This window comes from Opisthorchis viverrini (genome assembly GCF_000715545.1).
Source record: "Opisthorchis viverrini unplaced genomic scaffold opera_v5_125, whole genome shotgun sequence".
In the NCBI taxonomy this organism is placed as follows: Eukaryota; Metazoa; Platyhelminthes; class Trematoda; order Opisthorchiida; family Opisthorchiidae; genus Opisthorchis; species Opisthorchis viverrini.
Genome location: NW_008751786.1, coordinates 190466 through 211515, shown reverse-complemented (window position 1 = coordinate 211515; position 21050 = coordinate 190466). Strand labels below are relative to the sequence as shown.

The 21050-nt window shown below is 46.7% G+C and overlaps 1 protein-coding gene across 1 annotated transcript in view; it reads right to left on the bottom strand.

The window, feature by feature from the left end:
- The window catches only part of T265_06326 (hypothetical protein), a gene marked incomplete at both ends in the record, with an annotated part of 32407 nt that extends 11666 nt beyond the window's left edge, over positions 1-20741 (bottom strand). The window contains 11 exons of the mRNA XM_009171559.1: positions 1163-1270; positions 2355-2543; positions 2854-3006; positions 5151-5270; positions 5556-5838; positions 6888-7240; positions 13032-13196; positions 14020-14169; positions 17735-17977; positions 19401-19661; positions 20676-20741. Of these exons, the coding sequence (XP_009169823.1) occupies positions 1163-1270; positions 2355-2543; positions 2854-3006; positions 5151-5270; positions 5556-5838; positions 6888-7240; positions 13032-13196; positions 14020-14169; positions 17735-17977; positions 19401-19661; positions 20676-20741 (2091 nt within the window). The remainder of the gene's footprint in view (positions 1-1162; positions 1271-2354; positions 2544-2853; positions 3007-5150; positions 5271-5555; positions 5839-6887; positions 7241-13031; positions 13197-14019; positions 14170-17734; positions 17978-19400; positions 19662-20675) is intronic.
- Positions 20742-21050: the final 309 nt, after the last annotated feature.

The window sequence follows — 21050 nt, the reverse complement described above, 5'->3', positions numbered from 1 at the left end:
TCTAGCACCTGACGCAGTGTGAAGATTTGGTCAACACAACCCCTACCAGGCCGGAATCCCGCTTGCTGCTCTCGAGTCAGTGTCTCACAAGCCACCGTAAGGCGACGAAGCACAATTGACGCCAACAGTCTCGTTACAACCGGAGTCAGGCTGATCCCCCTACGGTTGGCACACTCACTACGCGCCCCTCGTTTGAAAATGGGCACTATCACTGATTCTCCCCAGTTGTCTGGGATAGACTCCTTTTCCCAAATGCAACCAAACAGATCGGACAAGCACTGACTGAGGACTTCACCCCCGTCTTTGAACAGTGCGGGTGGAAGGTCATACGGACCGGGAGCTCGGTGGCGCTTGAGAGAACATATGCAGTGGTAAACCTCCGAGGCCGTAGGTGGTTCCACGTTCACCGTCCAGGGTTCTACTTCACCTGTGGGCTCTAGATGAGTGCCGGCTGGTGGCCACGACAGTTGTTGTTCGAAGTATTCAGCCCACCGGTCGAGGCGTTCTTCTTTATTCAAGATGGTCGTTCCATTCTGATGTTTGATGAGTCCCTAGGTTAAACTAAATCGACGTGCAAATGAGTGTATTTCACGAATACCACCTAAACTTTTCGCTAATTTGACAGAAAACATGCTCTTGTGAGAGAGAGAGAGAATCCCGAGAACCGATACTACCCTCTCGAATTATCCTCGAGGATGTTCTCTAAAGCGGAGAGGCACGGCGCACAACAATTCATCCAGAGTCTACAAAATCAAACGAAACAGCACAATTGATCACGCAATTTTCACTTCTCAAAATGCCGGCGGCGTTGGTAACCGCTCCAAGTGACCCGCCGCTGTGTAAAAAAGAAATCGACCCAAGCAGAATGTAACTAACTGAATGGTATGATGGTCCCACACTGCACACTTTAAAAAGGTCAAATAGCCATACGTCACGAATCAATCACCAACCAAGGTTGGTTGAGCCACTTTGGCAGTATACCGCAGCGCGAGAAGCTATAAAATCGGAATACCAGTATCGAAACCCCTAAAGAAGAACGGAAAAACACCATAGAAGTGTGTCATCTTATTTAAGGGGATGGGAAACGAAGCCACTGCCAGGCAAGTCGAACTGCAAGGTCGAATACGAAAAAAGAAGCGCGATACACAAACCAAAGACATACCCGAATTTCCTGCGCTGCTTTTATCTCCGTATGTTGTGGTGCCAAGGGGACATTCACCGAGTGATTTTCCGTCTTAAACGTCAAGTACCAGCCATCCAGTGGAACAGTCTAGACAGGAGAGAGAGAGAGAGAGCAAACGGTAAAGGCAGCGTTGCAACTGCAACGTCAATAGTCTAACAAGATAAAAAAAGTGGCTATAAGAAGACCGTTTTCCAACTCTAGGTCCCGATTCGAAGATAAGGCAACAGGGAATTTAATCCGAAGTAATGAACGTGAGGACCAACCGGATGCATGTCGGAAATGAAACTGGCTTTCATTCATCAGCTCTCGGCATCAAGTCAACAAAAACGAATGGGGGAGCTGTCCAAATAGAAGTCGTCTTGGCTACTCGTAGCCAGATGGTGGAGTTGAACCAGATATCCCTAAAGTTTTCAACTCGAATCGTCCTTGAGATCCGTGAGTTGTACACCACTGATGAGTCCCGACAAGGATAAAACAAGTGCATAGCGTAGACTAACCTCATTTTCACGAACAAAAGCATTGAAACCTGCGACTGATTGGTCTATTTCCAAAACTAGTGTAACAGATTGGATGATTTAATGACTTAATAATAATCGTTCAGCTGGAACACCCTTTCGCCACATAGCTGCCATGCCACCCGAAGGAAGCAAGAGGGCTGAGATACAGTTAGATTACCCAAGCCCAGACAAGAGTAGTCGGGATGCTAAGGTTCGGTTCGAACTGTGAGCGTTCCGGTCAGTCAGTTCGCACCCTACCCAATAAGCTATCTCGAGCTCGGACAAATCAGAAGGGTATGGTTATTCTCGTTATTGGTACGTTCTGTGATGATGTATTCAGATGTACCCGGGGACAAGATTGGCCAAGTGGTTAGAGCGCGAATTTACTGATCAGAACGTCCGTGGTTCGAACCCGACCTCCGCCTCTCGACTTCCCCTGTCTAGGCTTGGGCAACGTGGCAGTATCCCAGCCCTCTTGCAACCCTCGGATGGCATGGCAGTTAGGCACCGAAAAGGTGCTACGGCTGAACGAACGATGTATCCATCTGAGTGTATTGAATCGGAGTTGTTCACATAAATTCTACCTGGAAAAGATTGTTACAGTTCACACAATCGGAAAATATAACGAATGAGGCTCGAATGCTCCGTCAACAAGAACAGCTGACTCAACTCACCTTTGTACCGGCATTTCGGATGAGCAAGATACCTTCGCCGGACTCCACAGCCTCAAAGTGCACATCACCATTCGCCTCGCAAGTGATTCGGAACGAGTAGATGTTCGACTGATTGCCACCTAAAACGGAACCAGCCGATGCAGCCGGGTGGATCACACCGGCCGGTTTGATCTCGCAGACTGCACGAACCTACAAAAAACGTGGATACTGAAAAGTGGAATCTCGCTTAAATACTCGACTGCTCATCGAAAAGGGAACAAAAGACGATTGTGGTCAACCAGCTTAACAAAACGACCTTTGTGAAATCAACAGTACCGGAACAATAATTAGAAACAAACACATCACGCACAGTTACTTGTTCAAACTGATGGAATGTGGGCAGGAGCGCGAAAAAAGTTGTGCAGATTGAACAGGATGAATTCGATGCGATGAAATGGGGAAAGCGACTATCGGGTAGGTGAGAGGGCAAATAACGTTTTCAGTGTTCTGAAAGACTTACCGAACCATCGGAATCCAGCAGTGAAAGCGCCGAGTTGTACGGTTGCCAGATGGGTGCGTCTGTGATCAAGTACAGCTTGGCAGGAGGTAGGCGGCGTCGCTTTTGCACAGGAATGTGATCTACCTGGTCACCCGCTGACGAGCATAAATGCAACTGAAGGGAAAATAGAAGTGTTCGGCAAACTGTGGTTGATTTAGCATAATATACACCACAAAACCGTGTCCTAATGGTACCACCACAAGACGAGTTGATGCGTACCCCCGTAAGGCGGAGTCTGGCGAAAGCCTTGTCAGTTGTTGGGCAGACTGTTGACGCAACGATTCCTAAAGAGTCGCTTTGTAGTACAAAATGTCAACACATTATGGTTAGGGTGCCTAGCTTTTTGGTACAGTACTTTATTCGTATATTGGTTGGCTATAAATCCAGTACGACCGGCGTACGAAGGTGGAGCGATCACTCATGAGGATGCGTGAAGTTGTGGGACAATAGCCACGCACTGATGATGAGGGTACAAGTTGTTCTGTTGTTCTATTTGTCCAATTAAGTATGACGACAACCACGCGTCAAAGGTGGTGGATTCGATCTTGACTGGGATCGTCCCCAATTCCCCATTTGGGGAGATGGCGAATGAGAGCGCAACTGAGGATTTTTATGCCCACTGTCAATTTGTGGGCTGGCGAACCTGGGTCGTTTTCATTCCGTAAACGGCACGGTCAGAGAGGCTGTGATGCAAATGGTCCCTAACGCAGTGTGGGGAATAACTTGACATAAAGAACGTGACCGTCTGAGTTTATCATTTTTCCCGACAGCCAGTTGCCCAAATGTGACTGATCCCACGTCCGAACCAGAACCGTGTGATGCTTCAGGACACGAGCAGACGAACACAGAGTTTTCGGACATCTGCGCACATTGGCCTGACCCCTACAGCAGGAGAGATCTGGAACAACCAAACTGATGCCAGCGCCACATATGGTGGAGGTTGGCAAAGTCGACTGAATATTCCCGATTTCATCCCTAACCGGGCCATCTGAACTTACGTATGTAAATCGGAGAGAGTGACAAGAGAACATACTATCTCTCAAGGATGCCGTATATCGGTGCCTAACTGCCATGCTACCCGAAGGCTGGGATACTACCAGGTTGCCCAAGCCTGGACAGGGGAAGTCCAGAGGCAGAGGTCGGGTTCGAACCATGGACCTCGTGGTCAGTAAATTCGCGCTCTAACCACTTGAGCCATCAACCAGATATCATTGGTCGGCACAATGCGAATCGTATCACGTTCTGTGAGACGGGTTTGCTATTAAGTTAGAAGTTCTGGGATGTAGCATCTCCTCACTGTCGCACTGTAATTGCTTGTAAACATTTTCAACTTTCTGGATAATATTCGGACGAGCTCGTATTCGAAATCCCCGTCGCAAAGAGACTGGACATTTTATCGTCGTGTGACACTTTTTGCGCACCTCAGCAACCCACTGAGTTGCGTTGGAGGATGCCCACTCAGCTGTCACAGAGAGTATCCCCTACCACGTTGGTTAATGGGTGGAGGTCTGAAAAACAGTCTCCTACCCTCCTCCGCCCGCCCAGTTTGGGATTGGATTAAGTGTGGCAACTTGTTCCAACCGTTTGGGCTACTCGAGGAGTCTCCCGCCAATCAGTGCTACCTTGTCGTCAGGCTCGTGAGCCAAAGACTTTAGTCGAAAATTCTAATTGTTCTCGCGTCAGCATACTAGCCCACATACAATCATGAACTACGCAAATAAAAAATTTATGGCAGTTGAGCGCTAGTATTGCTGTCAATGAAGACAAAGATGAATCAAGATGCGGGCAATGGTTTTGCAAAGTTAACATACTTCTTTTATGTGAATTATGTTTGCAAATGCATACAATGTCTGTCCATGAGTCGCTGAGGTAAAAATAACAGAAAATAGTAGTTCAGCTGCAACACCCCTCCTAGATACCACTCCACTAAGCCTAGACACGAGCTATCTCGGATCTATCAACTAAGCGTAAACTTGAGAGGGTGCATCGAATGACCGAAGATAAGTATTAGTGGTCTCCCCAGATAACTCTGTACTCATCGAAATATCTGTGGTCCGCGAAACTGTAAGTCCAAGCCTTGAGTTACCATTGAAAAAAGCCAGAAGATTCACATATACTGCTACCTATCAGGACACCCTACCGTCTCGAACGAAAGGGCATTTCTAAGCGTAAAAAGCCTTTGGTATGAAGAGAATACAGGCTGAGAAGGGACGATATAACAAGAAAGCCTATATTTAAAATGGAAAAGGAGATCTAACCTGCAGTTCCGAATGTGGTTTCAATTGCTGCGACTCGGGGAACGTGTAGAGGACAGTATGATCTGTTGCACCCGGCAGTGTCGGTCCAAACTGTAGCCGCCAATCGCCCATAGGAACGACCTTTGATAGGACAGATAGAAGGAATGGAGTACTCATCCATGTTTGGAAAGCGACGAGACTGAACGCAGTCCCTTCCAACTCCTTCCTGAACAGTCTACGATAGTGTATACCACTAGACAGTGTCGATCCCACTCTGAGTGGACAAATACCCACTAACCTTGGCCGTCCCTCTTGAGGTGATTAATGAATTTCAAGAATGACTAACAGCAAGTGTTCACATGAAACACACGTCCGTCACAGTGGACCTTATCAAAGACACCGTGAAGATCCAACAAACAGACTTACGTCGTCACTTGCGTTGAATATCCGCACAAGACCATCGGATGGATCGGCACTTGCAAAATGCACTGGACCGTCGGAGGAACACGTGATACGGATCGAGGTTCCCGACGCCCTTCGTCCGAAATACTTTGACCTTCGTTCAGCCGCAGTGGACGAACTAAGGGAGGAGCGCAAATCCAAAGCGTCCAAATCGACGTTAGTATCGATCTCCGTAACGGTCCTTTTGACGCCTCGTTTAATCAGTGGCTTTGCAGTCAGGCGTTGATCGGGAGGAGACAAATGGCATCTGACCGAAATAAAGCAATGAATGGGAAAAGTTTCAAGAGAGAGAAAAGAACCAACGTGTTGCAGAGAAGTGGGGGGCTCAAAAATTTACTCAGTGAAGTTCAGGCCCTCGTTAAATGCGGACAAATAGTACCTCACTTTAGCAGTCGGTGGGATAAACACAACCACCACAGAAAGCCTCTAAATCCTCCAGTCACTCCTAAAATATACATTTCGCCCCTAAAAAAATAAATCTCTCAGGTGTAACACCCTTCGGGTGGCTAGCTGCCATGCCACACGAAGGAAGCACGAGGGCTGGGATAGTGCCAGGTTGCCCAAGCCTAGACAGGGGAAGTAGAGAGGCAGAGGTCCGGTTCGAACCACAGACCTTCCGGTCAGTAAATTCGCGCTCTAACCACTTGGGCAATCTCGCCCCAAGAACTGTTTCATCATTTCGCCCTAACTTGAAACAAAGGAGTCACGAGGGCTGGGATACTGCCAGGTTGCCTAAGTCTAGACAGGGGAAGTCGGGTTCGAACCACGGACCTTCTGGTCAGTAACTTCGCGCTCTAACCACTTGGTCCACCTTGCCTCCCACAGTTCTTGATAATCACTAAGAAACAAGCAGAATCCATACATTGTGATTAGGTGAGCTCGAAATAGCTCACTGGTTAAAGTTGCAACTTAGTGATTCGAATCTAACCCCATCTCGATTGCTTCTATCTAGGTTGTATCTCAGTCCCCGTGCTTCCGTCGGGTGGCACGGCACTTACACATCGAAAAGGTGTAACCGCTGAAAGATCGATTGATTGAATGATTGAGTGACTAGGTGTTTCTGGAAGGAGAATTCGGTCATCCGAACGAGTTCGACCGTGAAGGAATGGAGGGCAAACAGGAGCACTGTCACGCAAGAGTTATATGGCCTGTTTATAGGATGCGACTGAAAGCTACTATGATCAAGTCTCCACAAAAACCAGCACGCTGGAATTCAGGCATGGAATTGCTAAGCAATATTTTTAGAATAGATGACAATGGATAACAACATTAGCACGTAAGTCAAAAACTGCTCACCGTGATTCTTCAGCCTCCAGTAGCGATCGATAAGTGGCCAACTCGGCATCAAGTTGCACCTTGATCCCGGCCAACTCGGCTGATTCACGGATCTTCTCGTCCAGCAGTGATAGGATTCGATCCAACTCACTTCGGTGTCGGTCAAGTGCTTCCTGATGTTTCTTCTCCATTTCACTCATTGTTGAATTCAACTGGTCCACAGTACGTTGGGCCTCTCCCAGCTCGGTGCGACAACGAGCTAGCTCGTCCGAACGTGAGGTCAGCAGAGTAGATGTTCGATCACGTTCAACCTTGATGGATTCTGCATTTCGTTCTGCTGCCCTGGTTCGCTGTTTTTCAGCTTTCAGTTGGACCTAATTTGGGGGTTATGTGAGGAAAAACCTTAGTTCGCAGGCATACTGAAAGGTAGTGCACTGCTGTTTTCTTTCAAACTAACGAGACTTGTCACACGAAGCTATGCAGGAAAATAAGAAGCCGTCCAGTAAGGAACAATGATAAAATCCAAGATAGAAAACGTCAAAACAAGGAGGAAAAGGGATAGTGACACATGTAACCATGGTTGTGCAGCCTGTTCGACACAAGTGTTGCTAGTGGCAATCGTACGGCTCTATTTGAAGAAAAAAAACACGAAACACGCATGTCTACAGATTGGTCGAAAATTGGTTCATCGGATTTAGTGTGCAGCGTCGGTGAGCAACACCGGTGGGCCAAACATGTGCACCACTGCGTTCTGAGACAGGGCTATCGAAATACTGTTGATTTTCGAGTCTCTGAAACACTCACTGGTTTATAAGAAACAAATAGCTGGGCAAAAAACTCTCCGACGCACCCTACAATGTCTCTCAGCTGTAACACCTTCCGGTGCCTAGCTGCCATGCCACCCGAATGTTGCACGAGAGCTGGGATACTGCCAGGTTGCCCAAGTCTAGACAGAGAAAGTCGAGAGGCAGAGGTCGGGTCCGAACCACGGACCTTCCGGTCAGTAAATTCGCGCTCTAACCAGTTGAGCCATCTCGCCCCACCCTCCGCAGCCACCACTCTACAAAAATTAGTTTTGACAATCGCAGAAAGTGGTGTCTATCTGAGATAGTCCTTGGTTGAAAGGAACGCATAACCTTGCACCTGCCTTACCTCATTTTACGTAGCATTAGGCCCGTGATGGCACAAGTACCTATTCTCGTTTGACTGTTGAACAGGTGGCAGTTGATCTGTTCAGCAACCTTGGCAGTTGGTTTGAGAATAATTATTGTCAGTGCACAGTTGGGTGGGCAATCCCTCCGTTTCTACTTGCGCCTGTGAGTCTCTGAAGTGTAGTTAACATTCGCAACATGTGAGTTATCTAGCACATAAGTTGATCACTTATTTCGGGAATTGTGTTGCGCTTTGGTCTGACTGTCTTGAATGTGGTTGGTTCGTTTAACAGCTTCAATTCAGCAGTTCGTTTCCTTGATTACAATTAGTTCATTCTGCTTTTTTCGTGTGTTGCGTTCCAGCCAGTCATCATGCCATTTGGTTGGTTGACTGGACACCCACTTTTAGTAGACATCTTTCTTCAAATTGATTGGTCCGTCTGTTGCGTTGTAGCTCTTGACCGGTTCACAAGGTACCTTTTTGTTTGACGGAACGTTTGCAAACCAACTGCCAAGCTCGGCGAACAGATCAATATTTAGACTCGTTACCAACATGCTTTCCATTCCACACGTAACGAATGAATTTAAACTCTCATTTTGAAAGGTATCACGTCAAAAACTTGGTTGAAAATGTTGGTTTGCTAGCGAAGGCCAATGTTGTCGAACCCAATGAATGAAACGGGACATCTCGACTGCAGCTGTCGAAATTTAGGCCGTAGCCCAGCACTGGTAATTCCTTCGGGTAATATGACACCTAGTATTACAGTAGAAACATTATTCTTTTAATTTTTCTGTTACTCCTCAGTTATAAGCGCCACGGTGCTGTACTCTGAAGTACTGCGCTTTAAGTGCTTGAGACTAGGATAGGAAAGAAGTTCTATCAATAAGATGGCTGTATTCGAACTCTTTTCTCCCGCACAGATGGTGAGCGACGATCGGTACCGTTTTAAGACAGTCAGACGGCTTCAAATATAATGAGACTCAAGGGTGGATGGTCTTGGCAGGCCGAAGTGCTGTACACTCTACTTGCATACAGGTATCGAGGATGCCAGGTCGTTCGACAGTTTTTTTTATAGAAATCGTATTTTGGCTAACGCAGTTGCTGATGTTGCTTCTCGACTGGCGAATGCACAACATCAACTACTTGCTCTACCTCAGACCTCAGTCGAACGCTACCGAGCGAATACTCTACCAGACACCCTATATGTAGGGGCGAGATGGCCCAAGTGGTTAGAGCGCGAATGTACTGACCGGAAGGTCCCTGGGTTTGAACCCAATCTCAGCCTCTCGACTTTCCCTGTCTAGGCTTGGGCAACCTGGCAGTATCCCAGCCCTCGTGCTCCTTTTGGGTGGCATGGCAGCTAGGCACCGAAAGGGCGCGACAGCTGAGTGATTATTTATTATCACCCTACATGTGTAACCCGATGTGATTGCGACTGTGTAAGAGCAGTTTGTAGTAATTTAACGTGTGACAGCGAAGCTGTATGCCAAAAGTGCCCTCGCGATTGGAGGATATGACCTGTCTCACCGGTTTCAACCTCTGAAGGCGGGCAGCTGGGCGCCAGGTGAGACGGTACGGGATGTCTATCCTGTAGAAATGGTGTAGTTTGCGTCATGAAACCTGATCATGTTTACGCATGCCGGTGCGATGAGTTGTCGACACTAATTGGATGTAAACAATGAGATTAGCAGCCTAGTAGAGTAAGAACACAGCTCTATACGACAGACAAGTCGTGAGTGTGGTGGAATTGACGTAATGTAAGGCGCACCCAGACTGGCTATTGATTGGGTGATCTTAGACTGCTGGCATGTGACTATATTAATAATAATAATGATAATAATAATAATGGTAATACTAAGCAATCGACTGTCACCCGCATGCGTGTGCGGGTGTTCTTCATATGGGTTCCTCATCTAAACCCAAAGAGGGGTTGCAAAACGCTCCTTCTGAGGGAGAGCAGTACAAGGGAGAAAAACTCGTTCAGCTGCAGCACCCTCCGGTGCCTAACTACCACCCGAAGGAAGTACGAGGGCTGGGATACTGGCAGGTTGCCCAAACCTAGGCAGAGGTCGGGTTCGAACTAAGGAACTTCCGAGCGGTAAATCCGCGCTCTTACCACTGAGCCACCTCGCCCTCATGAGGGATAAATCAACAAAAAACAGTGACACAATTAAAAGAATGTTTTTGCATTAAAAGAGACTTTTTGTCTGATGACCCATCTGATTGTCACTCGGAGTGGAGATTAAGACACATGAGATTGAGTGATAAGTAGATAGCGAATCACACGAGTTAATCAATGACTGGTGGTCATGCTTCGTGAGTCAAGTGGGGTGGAATACGCTACACAAAAATCACACACGAACTTCTGAATGCACAAAGCCGGTTTGTGCATATGAACAACAACGGTTGTTCGCATTTAGCTGGTCCCAATTTTCCACGGAAATCTTGAGATACGAAAGTGTATGCTCGGTGAACTGCCCCTATCGGGTGCGCTAAACCCGAGATGCTTTATCCGAGTTCGTCCGTGAGTAATAATGATACCAATAACAATAATATTACTAGCTATTCAGCTGTAGCACCCTTCCGTGCCTAGCTGGCCATGCCACCCGAAGGTTGCACGAGGGCTGGGATACTGTCGGGTTGCCCAAGCCTAGACACGGGAAGTCGAGAAGCAGAGGCCGGATTCGAACCGCGGACCTTCCGGTCAGTGAATTCGCGCTCCAACCACTTGAGCCGTCTCGCTGTAACACCCTGCCAGATGCACAGCTACCACGCCACCCGAAGCAAGTAGGCGGACTGAGATACAGACAGGTTGTTCAAGACTAAACAGGAATAGTCCAGATGTAGAGGTTGGGTTCGAACCACGAGCCTCGTGGTCAGCCATTTCGCGCTCCAATCACTGAGCTATCTCGAGTTATCTTCGTTGATCACCCAGCCAACAACGAAGTATGCAAAGACGCCCACTCCATAAAAGCAAACTGACAAACACGGGAAATTCGCTTGAAGAGGTAGCCGATCCTCAGCAACGTATCCGAAAATGCCAGACTACCATTAAACGTCAAACACAGTCGTGCGGCAACAAACGTGTGCTTGCGCGACATGGTGATTTTCTGTCTAGCTACGTCATGCTTGAATGATGTGTGGATGTGCAACGAGGCGGTAGTACATCAACAGCTTTTTCGGAGTTAGTTTTACGTTTAGCTGTAACGTCGTGCTTATTCTCTGTGATTATCAATCGTCGTTGTGAAGCGGGTGAACTGACATGTTTGGACTGCAGTTAAGCACGATGATGACGTAGAACAAATTAGAGCGCTAGCAAAATGGATGTGTAAAAAACACTTCTTTTTGACTGGCCCAGCTACTGACTGACATAGGCTTTAGTGAATCGCTGAGCGAAATCTGTGATGACGTTTACTACCTGCCTAAGCATCACTGTGAAAAACTGCTATGCATGAGACCCATGTACATAAACTGGGCTTATGTATTCGGAAGAAATGATGAATCGCTGCTCCCTCAAGTAAGCAATACGCATGCTCCGTNAATGACAGTTCAACTGTAGCACTCTCTCGATGCCATGTCACCAGAAGGAAGCACGAGGACTGGGATACTGTCAGGTTGCCTAAGCTTAGACAGAGGAGGTCGGGTTCGAACCACGGACCTTCCGGTCAGTAAATTCGCAATGTAACCACTGAGCCATCTCCCTCCCCCCAAACGACAGTGAGACAGTACGAACATCGCTTTCACTCGACCATGCCGTTGGAAGATATATCGGAAAGTTCCCTAGCTCGGACATTTGTTCCTGAGTTTCCCATGAACGTGATGGTGAAGGAAAGAAGGTCGAAGGATAATAGTTTTGTGTGTGTGCGTTCAAAGACAAAACACACGTTTCATATTGGTTGTCTTAGGACAAGTCGCCAATCGGTCTGTTTAGACTGAGGATCCTTAAGAGCTGCACTCTTGTCAACGAACTCCTGGACAGCAGAACCTAAGTAACTGACACAAAGCCGTGACAATAGGAAAACAAATTGTTGCAGACATCTCGATTCACAATGTGGAATGCAACACTGTTTTCCGTTGTTTGACTAACAAGTGAAAAATATGATATGAGGGACTTCTCTAGCACATTTCAAAAGGTGTAGGAAACCGATGGGAATAAAAAAAGCAGACCGATTCCGACTGCCAATCGGATGGCACCAAGACAGTTTAAGATGCCACTGTGCACAAAACACAGTAATCCTCTTCAAGAGATGTTACCAGAAGAGGCAAAGAGTCCTTGCCCCTTCTTTGGATTGACCTCTACTGGGGGGAGTTTATGATTGTACGAAATATTGGATGAACAAAGTGACTTGGGTCGAGTTTTAAGGTTGCCCCAAGGTTAGATTTTCAATAGTGTGCTATAAGAAGCAACAAGAGAACCTGCAGTCCAACTTGACCTGACCAGTCGCTTTCTTGTGCACTGGCTTTCCTAACACCTATTTTTAAGATGCTTTCGTATTCGGTACAAAAATTCCCGTTGAAATCCTAAGAAAAACTCGACTGAAATATCAAAGTGTCTTGACAGAAACCTAAGGGTGACTGGGGTTTCATCTTAGAGGCCGGACAGCCCCTGGGACATTCTAATTCGACATTGAATGATACCAAGATTTCTATCAAGACATCAACAGTTAAAACGAATCGTACTTTATTGAGACATCTAGAGAGAACTTCAAAGACCCGTCAACATCACTGAGAGTCCCCTTCAAAAGCACCATGCCAGAAGGAGCGATGAACCGGTACTGCAAAGAATGAATTCCAGCTTGATGTGCATCATAACCTAAAGGTGTCGAGAAGGCCGGCGCCAACCAACCAAACAGTGGGATGACTGTGCGATCAGTTTCAATCACATTTCAATGCTGATATCTTTGGAACCAGACAAACGGGGGGCGGGGCGAATCCTTCTATTCTGGGGTATTTGTAAGGTGCCGAAAAAACCACAGACAGATGAGGTTTCAAAACCACGGCAATTTCACAAACCTCCATATTTTTTTCCAATTTGTCCAACGTGTCCTTCATCTGATTTCCCATTTCTTTACGTAATTCGTCCAATTTGCTCCGCAGTTTTTCCCGGTATTTCTGAGCTTCTTGGACCACCGTTTTCAGTTGTATCTGAATGTTCTCAGCGGTAAACGCGGCTCGTTCCTACGAGGCGTGACAGAGGAAAAGGGAAAAATCAAAAGATACTAATTATTCAGTTGTAACACGCTTTCTCGGTACTTAGCCGCCACGTCACCCGAAGGAAGCACGAGGGCTGAGATACTGCAAGGTTGCCCAACCCAAGACAGGAGCAGCCGAAATGCCGGGGCTGTATTAGGACCAAAGACCTTTCGTTTAGTAATCTTACAACTTAGGCAATGAGCTATCTCGAGCTTAAAGAGATGGTTCAGCTGTATCACCTTTCGGTGCCTAACTGCCATGCCACCCGAAGGTTGCACGAGGGCTGGGATACTGCCAAAGTGCCTAAGCCTAGACAGGGGAAGTCGAGAGGCAGAGGTCGGGTTCGAACCACGGACCTTCCAGTCAGTAGATTCGCGCTCGCCCCTCTCGAGCTTAAAGCAACAGTATGGCTACTTGCTAAGCAACTCGGGCAACCTTGCGGAAAAAACGTTAAAATCGCTGACTGCATGCATGTCAGTAGGTCACCAGCTTACAAGCCAGCTAAACAACGCGCTGGGCGGTGCGACGTTGCAAGGTTTTTATGAGACGCAACATCATCGTCATCATCATCATCATCATCGACAGCATGACATCAGTGTTCAACACCGATGCTTCGCTGCCGTACAACCATGATTTAGAGACCATTCAGTCTTCTCTAAGGCGGAATCTAACAAAATGAGACCTCGAGTGAGATCACAACCATAACCGTGTCGAATTTACATTTACGTCATAAAAGAAGCCTGCTGATGATGATGGTGGAAAGGGTTCTGTATCAAATGCCAACACAATGATAGACAGGTAGTCATACTTCTTTCAGTAACTTGTCTTTGAAGTCCAACTGTTCCGTCGCGGTCATCAAGCGATTTTGTAGGTCCGTCCGTTGAACGGTTTCTTGCTCCAGTTGAGTTTTGAGGATTTTGTGTTGTTTGAGAAGGTTCTCGTGCTCGTCTTCGATGTGCTGTTGGATAAAAGAGGGGATGTGCGGTGGTAAACAGTGGCTGGACAGAAACTGAATGCTGATAGAGAGAAGAATTCAAAACCACAAAATTAAAGAAAACTTCGTTTAATCCAAGGATTCGGTTGTAGCCGAAATGTGACTGAACGTATGATATCCGAGATGCTGGCAGGTGCCTCGGGGATAAGGAGAGGGGGCAATCAAAGAGTCATACAAAAAACCTGGTTAGAACCTTGAACTTTGACCTGACTTCTAATAAGTTGACAGGAGACCCACATAATTATTGAGCTGTATTATGACCCTAGCTTTTGCTCACTAACTATGGACTGTTGTCCCAGAGACATGGTACCCGCCCGACCCATGGTTGTTAATCATTGGACACCCCCAGAAGATGTGTGCATCCTTCACACGACCGGCTGTTGTTCCTGCGGACTTGGGTTGCGCTTCCGTACGCAGACTGGTTTTTCCGATACTGGTGCGTTTCGGATCCGCTCTAAACAGTACCGTATACTGTAACAGAGAACAATCAAAAATAAGCGAAATGCACTAATTTGCACACTGATGCGGCTCAAACGGGAAAAAATCGCTCAGATGTACCACCCTTGCGGTGCCCAGCTGCCATACCACTCGAAGGAAGCACGAGGGCTGGCATACTGTGACCAGCTGCCATACTAGACAGGAGAAGTCGGGGGGCAGAAGTCGGGTTTGAACCACGGACCTTCCGGTCAGCAAATTAGCGCTCCAACCATCTCGCTTTAACGATCTAGCGAATTTTTGCTGAACTTCCCGTTTACGATAGTTCTCAAATCAATGTGCCGCACAAATGCTGCCTCACATGAAGCGGTTGGCACGACATTCGAGATATCGCAGTATATATTCTCACAAGGTTACTTTGATAACCCATGATCGGTTGACGGAAACTCACAGACTGCCTGTACCCGATGAGTCAGAAGAAGGGCGGAACTGGTCACGTGAGCCGTCAAAAGGTTCTCAACAACCTTGTGAGTAGTTTCCTTCGAGTCAAAGATACGCTCTATTAGGTGCGTTGGTTTGGATAAAACCGGCCAAATCAGAGAACGAATCAGAGGCATTCGTAAATTGGAGTATTGTTTCCATTTATCTGTCTGCCCAGTTAGTTAAGTAGGTAGTGGGTGGTCCTCGCACAAACACACCTCGTCTTATCGTTGGTCTCCACAGATTGGACATCAAAAATCGGCGCCCGACTCAAGCGACAAGAGTACAGAAGCTCCCCACCAGTGTACTGAATAATTCATGAGTTAACCATATTTCTCGAATTCAAATGACGAAGAACTAACAACAAAACAAAATGATGAACATTGTGGAAAGGAAACGGTAGCAACAGGTCCGTTTCACACGTTTCGGCAAGAAAACCAAGAAGGCCAATATGGTCACGCTGAGCTGTCATGAGGACCACACCATAAATCTCGATTAGAAGCCAAATGCCACGGATACAAGCAGCACACACGGGCTGTGCCGTTCTGTGTACAATTACACGTTTCGCACTTTGGAGTTGCACATGAGTCAGCTGTTTCCAGAAGACAAAACAACAAAGAGCTACATGTACAAGCCTGATTGATGCCGTAGACCACGTGACCACGGGGAGTGAAAATGAACACATCCAACTGTGTGGAAAAACCGGTCGGTCCAGCGCGGAAGATGACAAGGTAAGTGGAAGAGAGAGGAATCCCGACCAGTATCGGTCCAGATTATAGCGTCCAGTGAAGCTTGAAGCGCTTGAAGCCCGATTCCGGGGTTGCACTTTCATGAATACGTCATACGTGTTCACGAATGGACATTGGCGACAACAAAACGCCCAGAAAGCGATGTTGCAGACAGCCACGTGTCAGGCACACATACTCCACCATATAGCCTGTATGCTGGATGAGTATTACGGCTTCCTGGACCAAATGAAATGCTTTTACTGAGGGGGGGGGAGATGTGCATCGTCACTTCCACTTTCAAAAGAGCGCAACGTTTACCTACCGAAGGTTATCAGTGTTTAAGTTTAGAGCACCGAAACTCCGACACCTATTGAGCTATATCTCATTTTGTTTGCACACTACTTTGTAAACTTGTACCACCAACAACTGAGGAATAAAAAGGACGCGGTACAGTTATTTTTACCACAAATTTGAGGTTATTTCAGGTTAAAACTATGGAATGAACGAGTATGAGTTGACGTTAGGCTGGATTTCTGACATCAACAAGAAACCCCACCGGTTTTTCAAACCAGAGTACCTTGACAACTACCTTCATTGTTCAAATACACTACCTCTTTTCCAATTCGCTACCCAAAGTGATAGCTTAACACAGTCGATTAAAGTGGCTGTTTAGGGCCATTCACCAGACCATCCTGCCACCGGAGGGAGTAAATCCGGGGTAAATCACCGGTGGCTGCCGGTGAAATCAAATCATTCTAGCTTGAAATAATGACCTAGACGCTGGATACTTCATAATCGTCCTGTTAGCCAGCCATGTAGTGGAAGACATCTGAACAATGACTATTACAAAGAAACGTTTGTCACAGGTTGACTGTACGGGGCTGGCAAGTAGCTATGGCGTGGGCGATATCCAAGCTAACAGGCAATGCCGACCGCAGCTTTTCGCAGCGGATCGGACAGATGAAGGTCCTTGTTGGTGTCAGACTGTTGTTGAGACCACAGCCAGTCGATGTGTGAAACTACACTTAACTACATGTTGGTCTTACAAACATCACTTGTAAATTTGGTTTTGGCTCATATGCAATGTGGGAATGGTGCAGACCCCGCCTCATATTCGAACAAGTTTTCGTGCGCCATTTTTATCACGGAACAAAATTCCAGCATCGCAGAGTTCAGGAGCCAATCCTAAGCTTCGAATAATGGGACATTTGACAGAAGAAACGGGTGGTTCCAAAGGACGGTCCGACCCCGGAGAGACACACGCAACGCCATCACCATGAGGTGTAACTTCCGGAAAGAACCGGCAACTTCTAAAAGATGGGGGTAAACATTAAGCCGTGGCAACTACATGCGGAATACAAACCTTTCTGACGCCTAAGTCAAGGGGGAAACACTTTCATTTGAGCTGCTTAGATCGCGGTTAGGAAAATAATATAATTGGACCATATAAATAGGGTATACCGCCATTTCAAAATCCATGTGTACCCCAGAAGGTGGACCAGATAACTGCAAACAATTCAGCTGTTGGTTACTTGCCTTCCCATCTTCAAAATAGTTGTTGTAATTCGGCAAACAAAACGACAGCCAATGCACTGTGTATGAATTTGTTTACTGGTATAAATGATCGACGATGTGGTTGTTATCTTTGAATGTCATCGACTGAACACTAGTGCTTCTACTCCAACAACAAACAGGGACATCCCTAAAAATATCTGAGTACAACACCCTTTCCAAGACGAGACTAACATCAGAAACTGATTGACAGCTTATCGTCGGGGGGGATAATGACAGATACTAGGCTGCGACTAACGTGAACTACTTTTGTGAACTCTTCAGAAGAATGCTATTTTTATTATAATATATAGTAATAGTAATATTGTCCTTACGTGAGAATTTTCCAGCTCACGTTCCACCCGGGCCAGTTGCGCAGCTAGAGCCAAGAGCTCCTTGGATTTCTCTTCCTCTCGTGCTCTAGCCGCATTTAAATCTCGCAATGCCTCATCTCGAGCCGAAGACGCCGTCTTCAACTGCACCTGGCTTTTAGCCAACTGGAGAGCGACTTTATCAAGATTTCGCCGAAGCGCATCCAGTTCACTTGTGTAGACTCCAGTCAGGTCGCTCAGTTTGTCCTTGAAATGCAAAAAGCAATCATCAGAGTTCGCCCAAGAATAGACGATACAGTTTAAAGCAATTGGGCGAAGTGGATCAAAGGCAGTAAATCAGAAACTGAGTTTGAGTTTAGTGAAACGGTTTATCAGATTGTATCCACGCGCTAGACAGTCTTAGGAAACCTGAAAAGTGTGTAGTCCCAAAATGTGTGACAACATTCATTGACAACAAACATGCTTGTTTAGTCTCACCTGCAATAAGTTATTCAACTGAGATGTTGGGCTTGCAAAAAGCCGCAGATTGTTCACAATAAATCAGTGATATCCCCTTTCCAAAAAAAGGAGGATCTGGGAGCTGTGTAAAAGTGTCTGCTAGTCGGAAGCATACGCACTTTCAGGCATCCAACTATCACATTTTCCCACTTAGTTTTAGTGGATTGGACTACAGTGAAGAACCGTCGACGAACCTGGTTTACGATGGCGATTGATGACAGTTGCTTTGACTGAAAGCAATCCATCAAAGGAAAGAGAGGAAACGTGCTTCTTAGAGGGGGTATGGATATGTGATAGCAATCCATCAAAGGAAAGAGAGGAAACGGGCTTCTTAGAGGGGGTATGGATATGTGACCCTTGTTCCATGAAGGGCTCCCTCGACATTGTTATTTGCGACAAGATAACTGAATTTTAAATGTGCACCGTTGCTTGCTATTTCTGGTACACCCTTTTTCACGTTTGTCAAACGACCAAATTCCTTATTCAAGATAAATAACACAGAAGCTGGTCATATAGAATTCAAAAATCTCCAAAAGTAAACAGTAAACCCAGCACAAACTATCAAATATATGCGTTTTTGTAGCGGTCCAGGGCCAAGTTTGGCCGGGGGTTCCATTCTAACCTTTCATATAACATATTAGACCACATTTACCCCCAAGGAACTTAAGGAAACAACCGAACAAAGTCGGAGATGAGAGTGGAAGTGCAGCTGGTAGTGTTGGCTAAGGACTCGAGTGCCAGGTAGTAAATGGTCCGGCATATATCAACGGAAGAACTTGAATTCGCATTCCTCCAGCCCCGTCAAGGATGGCATAATATTTAAGACGTTCGAAGACGTCAACATTTTGTACTTTTGAATACAGACAGCGCATAATAAAGATAAGATAAAAAAGCTAAGCAATCAGCTGTAACATCCTTTCGGTGCCTAGATGCCATGGCACCCAAAAGAAGCATGAGAGCTAGGATACTGCCAGGTTGCCCAAGCCTAGACAGGGGAAGTTGAGCGGCAGAGTTCGAATTCGAACCACGGGCCCTCCGGTCAGTAAATTCGCGCTCTAGCCACTTGATCCACCCCAACAAACATCAAACGCACTAGCTTGCACCAAACGAATTACAGATGGCCAATTAGCAGAGCGATGATGATTCGTCTAGCATCCAGAAAGTCACTCACCTTGACTGAATCAGCCAGAAAATCAAGTTCGCCGGAAACACCGGGGGAAAACATATTCTGGTGAATGAAATCGATGTATTGCGCTAAGCGGTCATTCAGTTCTTGCAACTCCATTTTCTCCTCCATCCGAGACATGGCCAGACGTGTGCGCGGTCGAACATCCTCTTTTGTGCCATTCATCTCGCTGACTTCAGAGCTATTGTCCGAGGACTGTCCCTCCGGATCAAGCCTCCGGGAAGACCGAGTAGTCCGTGATCGTGTCTGAAATGAATAAGGAAACGGAAGGTCACCTTACATTAAGCCAATGAGAGAGATAGTAGAGTAACTAACCGAAAACTGAATTTATTCACATGGTTCGCCGAAACTCCGAATCCAAAGCTTGAAAGATTCCTTGGCCGTTCATCAACTCATCATAGATTAATACTTCTCACGAAGCAACCGAATCTTCGCCATTCGTGAGTGACGGTGAAATATCACCATCAGATCGTTCACTTGTCACACGATTTTGGTGCACTACTGCTATGAGAGCCGTGAGGAGGACGACAACCAAATGCTGGCTTCAGTAATCAATTCCATCCGCCATTCACAGATCAAGTCTTCTCTATGGACTCTGATAATACTAGTCCAGATCTGCAGATATGTTGCAGCCGAGGGAGTACGTTGTGTAGTTTAGGGAAGTTCTTCTGAGCCACATCGGTGCGAACAACAAGTTCATATCATGAGTGGATTTTCAAGGTAAGGAAGAGAGACGGGAGGTCAGTGCTTAAGGGAGGTACAACACAGGTCCCAGAGAGATGGATTTCACCGCTAACTCCGGAGGAAGTAGCTCCCGGTGGACATGATGGCGCATTCCAATATAAACTTGGAGGGGTCTAGGCATGACAATTTCGCCTTACATCGACATCCTTGGTCCATGGGTCCCTCATCAGAGATGTGCCTACAACTGAGACGATGCTGAAAGTCAGACATTGAGTTGTGCGCCAGCCTGTTCCAAATCTGGCCAGCCACGATGCATCCTATGACTTTGAAGAAGGCTGAAGAGGCGTAAGACGATAGTTATCAGCATTCAAGCCTTTTGTAAATGGGCATGATAACCGCCTGTGAACAGAACAACTATCAAAGGTGTCTAGAGCCATAAGGATGATGACTGTGAATTCCCAGTCGAAAAACTAGACGCATTTGGGCGGATGCCCTATTTTCTAACTGCATTCTTTCTGAGAATAGTCGACCAGATCTTGGGTGTGTGAATACAACGGGCTGTTTGTATTCACATACATGTAGGTGTGAGTACATGGGGAGCTCTTCAAAGCAAAGATGTCCTGGAGGGTGTCCAGTCTCCATTTTTGTTTACTGTCGTCATTAATGAGGCAATGAGGCTAACACTCGAAGGTCTCCAAAACCCCGATTCGCAGATCTCTACGAGTGAGCACCTTGTCGAACTGGAAAATGCAGATGACATTGCTGCTATTTTAAGAGAAGAGCAGGGTCGTTCAATCCTTCGGCGTATGCTTCACACCTACAAGGTGCGAAGTCATCCTCAGAAACCCACAGCCCTTGAGCATGTCCCTGGGCGGGCGAGATGGCCAGGGCGGGCGAGAGGGCCGAAGTGGTTAGAGCGCGGATTTACTAACCTGAAGGTCCGTGGTTCGA